This window comes from Ochotona curzoniae, unplaced genomic scaffold (assembly GCF_017591425.1).
Source record: "Ochotona curzoniae isolate NIBS_2020 unplaced genomic scaffold, NIBS_Ocur_1.0 scaffold_3208, whole genome shotgun sequence".
Classification (NCBI taxonomy): domain Eukaryota; kingdom Metazoa; phylum Chordata; class Mammalia; order Lagomorpha; family Ochotonidae; genus Ochotona; species Ochotona curzoniae.
Genome location: NW_024467106.1, coordinates 48168511 through 48178899, shown reverse-complemented (window position 1 = coordinate 48178899; position 10389 = coordinate 48168511). Strand labels below are relative to the sequence as shown.

Sequence of the window (10389 nt, the reverse complement as noted above, 5' to 3'; positions counted from 1 at the left end):
TAGACAACCAACCAGAATGACTATAGACAAACAGACCCAGATTAGCTAAAGATAGATTATTTATGGGCCCTGTATTGCACCTATTAGTAGGAAAGCAAATAAAGACCACCGCAAGTACTGAAGGCACAGAGATCTAACAGGGATTGGGGCGGCGAGGGGATCAGGGAGATTTGCATGGCAGTGACCTACTTTGAGTGTCCTCTACAAAATCTCCCAAGGAAGTGTTTAGCTCTGAGTAGAACTGTTAATTAGATTTTACCCACAGTCCTGTTTAAAGTGTCTGCTAAGTATGGAAGAACGTTTTCAGGACAAATAGATGATAATCTAGAGATAGATATAAAGATATAAAAATGCATATAGTGAATGCATGCTCAAGTTGCTCAGGTTGGTAAGACACTAGATGGTTTTACTTCTTAAAACAGAGCCAACCAAGCCAGCTGCAAAATTACAGGTGAATTAAATGACTCTAATAACAGGCAGGGTAAAAGTTTAGTAGCTTTCATATATATATATTATTTCCCATATAAGGAAAGAGTCACATTCCTTAGCTTTGCTATGGCATCTTCCTTGTTATGCCTATAAACTCAACCATGTTTATAGAAACAACAGCCCTACTCAGGTAAAGCAATCATTCAAAGAATCTTAGATCCACTAAATGGCTACTCCCTAAAATTATTAAGGGTAACTTGGGGTTGATGCTGCTTGACATTATGCTGTTAGGTGGGGAGTAATCCTTGGCCCTCGTCCTTGAACTGTGTTCCAGGAAGGGTTGGGAATGCTACAAACTTTAAAACCACCAGAGAGAAGGTACAAGGCTTCTCTGAATCACACTGCCAGCAGTAGATGAAGGGCCATCTTACCACTCTTCACAAAGCCCTTCTCAGTCTACCCTTGCTGTAATTCCATGCCTCATACTGGGAAATGTTCTAAGTTCTGAACGTGTGAAGTGTGCCTCACCACAATTGTTGTGACTGAGCCATTCTTTGTCAACCGCCCATCTGAGTCCAACAGTGCTAGTCTGACAGTCCGTCAGTGCACCGTGTAGTAGGTGACTGTTTTCTTCTTTGATGCTAAGTAAGAGTCCTCCATCCCCCACCACCATTCCCCTACCCCCATCCTTCCTTTTCTGTGACCACACCTTACTGGGGAATAAGCATAATCTCTTTAAAATTCTCTGTAGTCTAACAGCTAAGCCTAGATGACTTCTGTACTTTACAGAGGAACAAAAGACAAACTTGTTTGTACTCTGAGCTGTTCTCAAAAGGAAGTCCATGATAAAAGATAGCATAAAGTGCTACAGCAGTACAATAACAGTTTCTACAATTCCGCTTTTTCAATACATTAGGCTCACAGAGACATGGTGAGCTTCATTGGATCCTGCGCAGGAGCAGCTGCCCAGAGCAGGGCTCCAACATATGGTTTTTTTCTCATTTCTGCTTACCCTCCCTCTTCTACTTATTGCTGACCAAACTCAAAGTCTTGTCAACTAATTTCCCAAAGTCACATGATCAACATATCTTGCAAAGAACAACTGCTGAAATCTCACAAGCATCTTCAAATCACAGAGGAATTCTAAAAACAGACAAACGAAAATTATGTCCAAGGCCTAAATGTGAAAGGATCCTTATTTTAAAATGTTTTAGTTCAAAGATGTCCTCAGATCAACGCTCTTAAAGCAGTAATGGTTAGTGTTAACCCGTTACCTTTATGGCTTTAAATAATATTATAAATGCCCAGATTATAAATGCCCAGAAAATTAGCTAAACTGGCATTCAGAAAAACTTTAAACTAAACTGTCACAAGCCGTTAATCTGAGAACTCTTATTTATTTTTTTTATTTTGAATGATTTATTTTTATTTGAAAGGCAAATTTTACAGAGAGAAGGAGAAACATAAAGAGGTCTTTCAGCCATTGGCTCACTCCCCAAATGGCCCCAAAGGCCAGAGCTGAGCTGATCTGAGGCTAGGAACCAGTAGTTTCTTCCAGGTCTCCCACATGAGTGCGGGTCCCACAAACTTGGGCCATCCGCTGCTGCCTTCCAAGCACAGATTTGTATGGAAAGTGGAGCAGCCAAGACATGAACCAGTGACATATGGGATGCTGGTGCTAGCAGGTGGAGATTTAGCTTGCAATGCCACTGTGCCAGCCCCAGCTGATGAGTTTTTAAAAGGCTGAATGTAACTGATTTTTATTTTACGCTTGACATCTGCTTGCTATTTCACTGAGCAAAGTATTATTTTATGATATTTTATATTTATTTGAACTATCAGAAGAATTCCTTCTGCAAATTTATTTAAGCAACTCCCGCCAATCATTTAATCAATCAATCAACAGAAGACAAACTGGCCCGGGTTTTTGGCTCAGTGATAAACATAATGCTTGGGCTCTAGCACATGTTAGTTCTTAGCTTTCAGTTCCTAATTCCCACTCCGACTTCAGCTTCCTGCTAGTGGGTACCCTGGGAGGCAGCAGGTGGTGACTTAGGTAGCTGAGTCCCAGTTGTCACTTTAGAGGCCCAGGTTGATTTCTGGAGTTCTGTTTTTGGCCTGATCTCATCCTGATTGTATGAACTTGGAAGAATAAACCAGTTGATGGAAAATCTCTCTTTGTGTCTCTCCCCACCACCTTCTCCTCTCTCTCCTCAAATAAACAAAAATTAAGTATTCCTTACAAACATATAAAAATAAATAGCAATTGAGTCTGCTTTTGAGCTATCTTCAACATGAAATACCATTTTACTATTTGTAACTCATAATAAAAGTGGCTATTCCTATTTTCTACAGTTGCAATGATGACAATTTGATAATAAAAAATTTTGTTGATGTAGTTCAAGTTAGATATTGCTTTTGTAAATTGTTCCTTTCAGTTAAACCTTTGCTGAAGTTCATGAACTTTAGTTAAGAGAGAGAGAGGGAAAAAAAACGTTCTTGACTGAAATGCAAGTTCTACATAATTACATGTCATAATAAAATCCTTGTGAATCAGTTTGCGGTTATCCAAATTTAGAAAAAAAAAGCATTAGGTTTTATTAGCAAGTTAAAATTTAATCTTGTTCTGGGATTTCATAAATGGTGATTCTAAATTTGAAATGAGCTATCTAAAATAACCATTTTCTTCATTTCTTTTTAAGAGGGAGAAGCACAGGTGGGCATGCCCTGCAATGACCAAGCCTTCCCTTGGGTTGCCCACATCCCCTATGGAGGCCTGGGCTTCAGCCTCCACTTCTCTGCCTGTATCAGCTCCTGGATGCTGTGCACTCCTGAAGGCAGCCGGTGGTGGCTCAACCGCTTGAACCTCTGCTACCCTCCTGGGTGACCCTGGCTGAGTTCCATGCTCTAGGTTTTGTCTGACCCACACCTCCTCCCCAACTCTCACTCCTACCTCCCTTTCCCCTCTCCACCCTTCACCCCCCCAACCCCCCATTTTTGTTGGAGATTGAACCTGGAGATGCAAAATATCTCTCTGCCTTTCTAATAAAGTGAATTTAAATATAAGGAAAGAAAATGGAAACATAGCATATGTAACATTTCTGGCATGTTGACAGGGAGTTTCAGCAGCTTTCTTTCTGTGTGAAATATTCTATTTAGATGACCTATTTCCTCTCAGCACAATACTTCCCAGAAGAGACAATAACAAACAAACAAAAACACTGTGACACACCTGGCTATGCTCTTACAGGTGTAAAACCAGAGTAACGTCTCTGAGAGTAGAGACTGGGACAGACCAAGTATTCAAATCATTGCGCGTCCTGGGAATGAAGGACTCATGTTTCCAAACACGTCAGGAAAATCCAAGAACTACAGATTGAAAACGGTGTCCTCTACTTGAACATCACTGACACAAATTCATCTCTGAATCAAACATACAATCCATATGGCTCCTGCTAACATACCTGCAAGAAATATCTCAGAATGATAATATTCCTGTTAAGCAGTTGAAAATTATTGGCAAATTACAAGGATGCATTTTTTAAATTCTTATCAGTTGCATTTCTCCTATAATTAAAATAACAGTATCTCATAATATCGTCCTGTTTTAAAATTCCACTGCTAAGTCAGTGTTTACAATTATCTAGATTTTTTATTACTCCCCTTTAGTTGCAGTGACATCTTGCAGCATTTGGTAAGAATATTAACTTTTGTTGGAATTTTTCAGTGGACTTTTAGTAAAATCGTTTCTTTTTTTATTGTGTGAAGTAGTAAGGAAAATTTTCGTGTGTGTGTGTATATATATATATATATATAGTATATATATATAGTTTTTTTTTTAGGAGGATGAATAATGACATTAAAGTAATTCTTCTGCCTTTAACTTTAAACTTGTAAAAAACGTTTGTAAAGGTGGCAGCTCCCAGATGATATTCCGGGGAAAATGGAAAACGCTAACATTCTCTTGTGGGTATTCTCAACTAAGGCGTGGAGTTGAAACCCTACTAGTGGCTTGCAGAGTTAGAAAAATCCCTATGGCTCTTCTTGCCTATGAAATACGGTACTGGGGTTGGCCCTGGTTTGGTCCACCTGCCAGCGGAGTTTAAAGTTTCCGTGGCTCAGAGAAGCACAATGAGTTGGATCAAACAACTTGAATGGGAAGAAGGACATTTCTGCCGCATCAAGGAAGCTTTAAACTCCTGCTAAACTATCTTCTAGCTTTTTATGCCTCTGAGCACGGGACCGTCCTCCTCTTTCACTGAGTGGAGTGCTTCTACCAATCCAGGATATTACGAAAGCTTGGAGACAAATGGCTCAGAAAATGAAACGACCCAGGAGTGTGGCCACATCATTCTGTGTCGCCTTGTGCCAGATGGGCAGACACTGAACTTCGCAGGGATGTGAATGCACACTTTTATGATGCGATTTTTTTTCCCTCTGAAAGAAAAATCAAATTTTATTTTTCATTTTTGATCTTGAGTTCTTGCTTTTCCACCCTCTCTGCAATATCAATAAACCTAACTTTGCGGTGAAGTGGCCAGAAAGGAGGAGAATGAGATCTCGACAGTCCTAGAGGAGAGTCGCACGGGTCTGGGAACTGCGGCTGCCACCCGCCGCGTGCCGTGAGGCTCCCGGGGCTGGCTGACTCTGCGCTGGCGGTCATGGAGTGGACGGTGCCCAGCGTCGGCCGAGGGTAGAGACCCGGGCGCCGGGAGGGGACTGCTGCTCTCGCCGCAGCTTCCCAAGGAGGCCGTGGCTGCACCGTCAGCTGCTGAATTTTCTTGTCCTCGTCCTCGGGAAGTCATGGAAGACTGCCCGCTGCCAGACCTTAGAGACATCGAGCTGAAGCTGGGACGCAAAGTCCCCGAGAGCCTGGTGCGCTCGCTCCGCGGGGAGGAGCCGGTTCCCTGGGAAAAAGACAGGGACCCCTGCGGGGGGAGCTGCAGCGAGGGCGGCGGCGGCTGCAGCACCAGTAACAGCAGTAGCTGCAGCTTCCCTGTCTCCTTGTCCTCGTCCTCCTCGTCCTCCCCAACCTCTGGCTCCCCGCGACGTGGCCACTCCAGCACCTTGGAAAGGCTGGAAACCAAGCTGCACCTCCTCAAGCAAGAGATGGTGAGTGTAAGGCGCTGGCCGCCGCAGACTGAGGGCCGGGGCGTGGGGAAAAAAACGGGTCGTTTGAAGGATGGGGCGAAAGAGTCACGGGTGGCAGAGGCTGCAAAGACGAGTGCAGGGCGCCTGGGAAACGTGGTGGAGGAACGGATTGGGGACGAGCGGCTAGAGGCTGCTGCGGCCAGGCTTATTTACCAGGGACTTTGCTCTGTCATGCTTTGCTACTCCAGCAGAGCCTGAGCTCTGTGTACTTTCCTGCTCGGACTCTGCCAGCCAGCAGCCTTTCCCGCGCCGCACTGGCCGAGGATGTGCAGTTACTGCACCCGTCTGGGGCCTGCTGTGCGCCCATCACACATAGATGGGTTCTAAAGGTGGCTCGGTCCAATGCTCTCACTGCAGGAAGACTTCTTGGTTTACCGGGAGGCGGCGCGCCCGGGTCCTGGCGGTTTTCCTTCCTAGCTCAGTCTTCCAACAACTGCCCCGCCTCCGGTGTCCCGCCCCTCCGCCCTCCTTGATGTACCAGCTGCAGCTGTTCCAAGGCCACTGTGGAAGAACCACAGCTGGTTGTGAAAACAATGGCTCTCTGGTCCTTGAAGTGCTTGTGGATGGCTTGTTTCGCTGTCTTGATCCAGGAAACAGGTGATCCCGGGGCTTAGGGATTTGCTAATTAGCGGACTCCTAACCCTTCCCTCAGCTCTCAGTCAGCAATTGTTCTCTGTTTGCCAATGTTAGGATAAGTACAGAACAACAGGATATGCACTGGATCTCACCTCGCAGTTGATCTGGATGCATCTAGACTAAGATATCTTTACTTACCATGGTTTCTTGGACAAGTCACTTACTCTGTTCGTGGACTTGTGTTTATACGGATGAACTGATTGCAGGACATCCTACTTCCCCTAAATCCTTCCAAGAAAGCAACCAGCTCAGGGAGGAGCAAAGCTGGAACAGCAGGCCTGCCTCCTGCAGGACGGTGAGACCTTCATTCAAAAGGTCTGTTCCACTTGGGATTTGCATTGAAAAGAAGTTTCACCAGCTCCTCCAGTTCTGCAGCCTGGAGACTCAGCAAGGAATAAATTCCAAGCATGAAATAATCTTGACAAATATCTTAGTGCAAAAAGCCTGTCTTCCAAGGTCGTGTCCTATGTTCTGGACACTAAAATGGCACTCTAAGAAGCTCATTCAAGATTGTTAAAGTTCTGTCTGCCTAAGAACTTTGATATTTGTGTCTCAAGTATTCATTTTCTTGCAACTTGGTGTGTTCCAGGTGTTGACAACTAATTTATTTGTATATGTGTATATATATATATATACACACAAATAAGTTATATATACAGATAGGCATATATATACTCACACATACATGAAAGTGTTTTAAAATAAGTGTGGAAAACAACATTTAAGGCAATGCATTTAAATTTTTTAAGTTACTCCTCTGTATGTGTACCAGTACCCACATGTATGTTATACATTCATTCACTATGTTGACAGCAAATGATTTCATTACTATACTCACATTTTGCTAATTGCATATACACATAAGGTTATATATAAATATATTACTCATTTAATAAGTGTTTATTAAACATTTGCTATATCCTGATAATTAAATAGGTGCTAGAAATACAAAATAAAAAAAAAATGGAAGCCCAGTTACTAAAGACACTCAAATCTTATCTGTCTTTAATTATTTGTGCCATAGGAATGTAAATGTATGCTTCATGGGATAAAGAAAAACATCTGATTGTCTTCAAATAAGGATAACTTCTAGATATTTGTTTCTTTTTAAAAAAAAATACCTAATTATTTTTATTTGAAAGACAAATTTACAAAAAAAAAAAAGGTTAAGACAGTAAGAAAGGTCTTCACTCTACTGGTTCACCCCAAAATGGCTACAATGGCCAGAGCCACCCCACATGAGGAAAGAGAGAAATATATCCATGCACTCTCATTCACTCCAGAAATAACTCCATCATTCTTCCTCTCCAAGAGATGCTGTACCTTTGTGCTTACGCCCTTCATTCAGTTTTCCTTCACTCTTATCTAGAAGCATTAACAGACCTGTAAGAAAAGTTGTGAAAGAGGTAAGTTATAAAAGGGATTAAAGAATGGAAAGAAGCTGGTTTTGTGGCCAAGCTTCTTAATGCTGAATAAAAATACAAAACCCAAGGATGACGTCACCCTCCCAATGTCCATTGGCTCCATTCTCTGAGATCTTTTGGCGTCATTGTTGGTTTGGGGTAGTTGTCCAGTTAGTTCCATTCTTCTTCTGCTGTAGTACCAAATGAGCTGCCATATTCTCCTCTTGCCACAGGGCCTGCCTGTGTCCACTGCTCTGCCTATTTCACTAAGTAGGAGTTGGCAGCATTTCAGAACCATCCACACCACTTGGGCAGAATCCTCGAGATATGTACACATTGAGACTCTGGGTTGATATGGGGTGGCGGTTCCTCATCACTGGATACGGGAACATGTGGAAAGTCATGAGTGGTTCCCCCTTTGTCTTTCCCTTCCCTCAGAAACAACAAGAAGAAATAGCAAATTTGGAAGCAATGAGTACACCCAATTTCCCCTAAACCTCCATCTTTTCCACCCTGAACCACCATGTAATCATTATTAAAAAATAACATTTATTCAAAAAATGCAAAAATCACCATTTGTAACAAACAGTATGGGAGGAAAACCATTGGAAAAGGGAATTTGCAAAGATACATTTGAAACTATAGTCCAATCCAAAGTGGCTCTCAGGATGTTTTGAGGAGGGAACAAATTAGAGATGAAGAAAATTGGTAATACAATGAGCAAATGCAGAGATGCAATATGGAATTCATAATAAAATTGGAAATAAATGTCAAGATTCCAAAATAAACTCTGTCAGTAACATTTGTGCAGGATATTTGACGTCTGTCATATCACTTGCTCCTGAAGTCAGACAGAGAAGAAGGAGGTATTCTCATCTGTGCTTTTAATGTGATTATTGTAGTTTATATACAATCTGTGAAGTAGAGCAAGGCAAACCAACCCATTAGTGAACAACCCTATAGCTGATTCTTTCTCCACGACAGTGAGTAGTCCAAGAATTTTCCTTCATACTTCAGTAAAGCTTTGTAAATCTGTGGACTGTCAGCAACTTCACAGTGGCACGTGACTTAGAAAAAGGATGTGACAAGGAAGCTGCACACACAGAATCAGCCAAATCATCAATGCACTAGTCGGCCATGGGAAATTTGAGCCAAATGGCTGCTTTCAAAAAGATCAACGTTCAATCTGTTGTGGCTCAGTGGGCTGAGCATCTGCTTGCAACAGTGTCCTTCCATACCAGAGTGACAGTTTGAGTGCCACCTACTCCACTTCAAAAGCAACTCCCTACTAATGCACCTGGGAAAGCAGCAGAAAAATAACCCAATAACTTGGATTCCTGCTACCTTTATGGAAGCTGGAATGCAATTACTGGATTCTGGCTTCAGCTAGGCCAGACCTGGCTGTTGTAGCCACTGGGTAGTGAAGCAGGGAATGAACCCCCTTCTGTCTTTCTGTCCCCCATGCTTTCTCTGTCACTGCATCATTCATATGAGTAGATATTTAAAATTATATAAATGTCAGTCTTCAGAGCCCCTGAGTTTGGAGTTTCCATTTGCTGATTACTTAAAGACCCCCTTTGAAAAAATGCCATAGAATAAAACATAAATATTTATAACTAAATATTTCTATGAGATTTAAAGTATCTCATAATGCCTGAAATTTCTAGTAAAGATAAAAAAAAACTCTGCCCAAATCTATGCTTAAACATCTAGCACTAAATTTTATGTTCTGCATTTTACTTCTCAGTTAAAGATTTTGGGTGCTATTGCAATATGACCATGTCATAGTTTGAGGGTGAAAAGCATTTGCATTATTTTACTCTGGAAGAATTCTTAAATACATATGCTTATGGAAGTCATCACTAAGGAACAGGAACCTGAAATGAAATGGTGTGTAATGAAGGTCCCATATTTGCTTTTTAAATAACTGCTATGCAAAAAGTATACCTTATGCTATCTGTTGATGCCCATGTTGGATTTGAGACCGTTCTCTTTGATATAGAGTAGGTTTAGCAATGTAAGTGAATCAAATGTATTTAGGAGAACAGACTTAAAAATTTGTGTCCTGATTTCCATTTTGTGGGCAATAGTTTGCATATCTGCTTAGTAAAGGAGAACCATAACAATCAGAAGCTAGCTACCTATCCTTTCTTTCCAACTGACGCATTCAAATTCTGTGCCTGCTGCCTCAACATCTGTTTTAAGAAAGTTTTCTAATCAAGACACAGGAATGGACACAAACATAGATACAGACAAACTGAGAAACAGTGCAACACCAATCAAAATCCCCAACTTCTTGAGAATGGTAGATTTATACTTGCTTTTTTATTGATATTTTCTCTCACTGCTCTATTCCATATCCTCCTTCTTCTAAAAGAAAAAAAAAAGGCTTGCTGTTATAATGAAAAGGAGAACCCTGTTTTAAACTCTCTGTAAAAGAGAAAATGTCATTAAATTAACTTCATAATTGCTCTGGACATGCTTCAAAGAAGGCAAGGTGATTTCCAGCAGGCAGTTACCCTCAGGTGGATGGCTGAGAAGCTGGAATGGGGAAGGAATATACCTTGATGAGCTCACGAGATAACTGAAAAGATAACAGGGGAATGCGATTTGGGCAGAGAAGGATTGCAACCCGGCATGTCAGCAGGTGTGTGATGTCTTGCAGAGATCAGAAATACGATTGAGATGATCGCACAGAACTCAGGAGAGTTCTCAAGGAAATAGGCTCCGTACTGGGATTAAAAGTGCTGGTAACTATACAAATTACGGG

The 10389-nt window shown here is 41.8% G+C and overlaps 1 protein-coding gene across 1 annotated transcript in view; it reads left to right on the top strand.

Annotated features, from left to right (window-relative positions):
• Nucleotides 1–5232: 5232 nt before the first annotated feature.
• Nucleotides 5233–10389, top strand: part of LURAP1L (leucine rich adaptor protein 1 like) — a 29206-nt gene continuing 24049 nt past the window's right edge. Inside the window, exon 1 of the mRNA XM_040963511.1 lies at nt 5233–5541. Within this exon, the coding sequence (XP_040819445.1) occupies nt 5233–5541 (309 nt within the window). The remainder of the gene's footprint in view (nt 5542–10389) is intronic.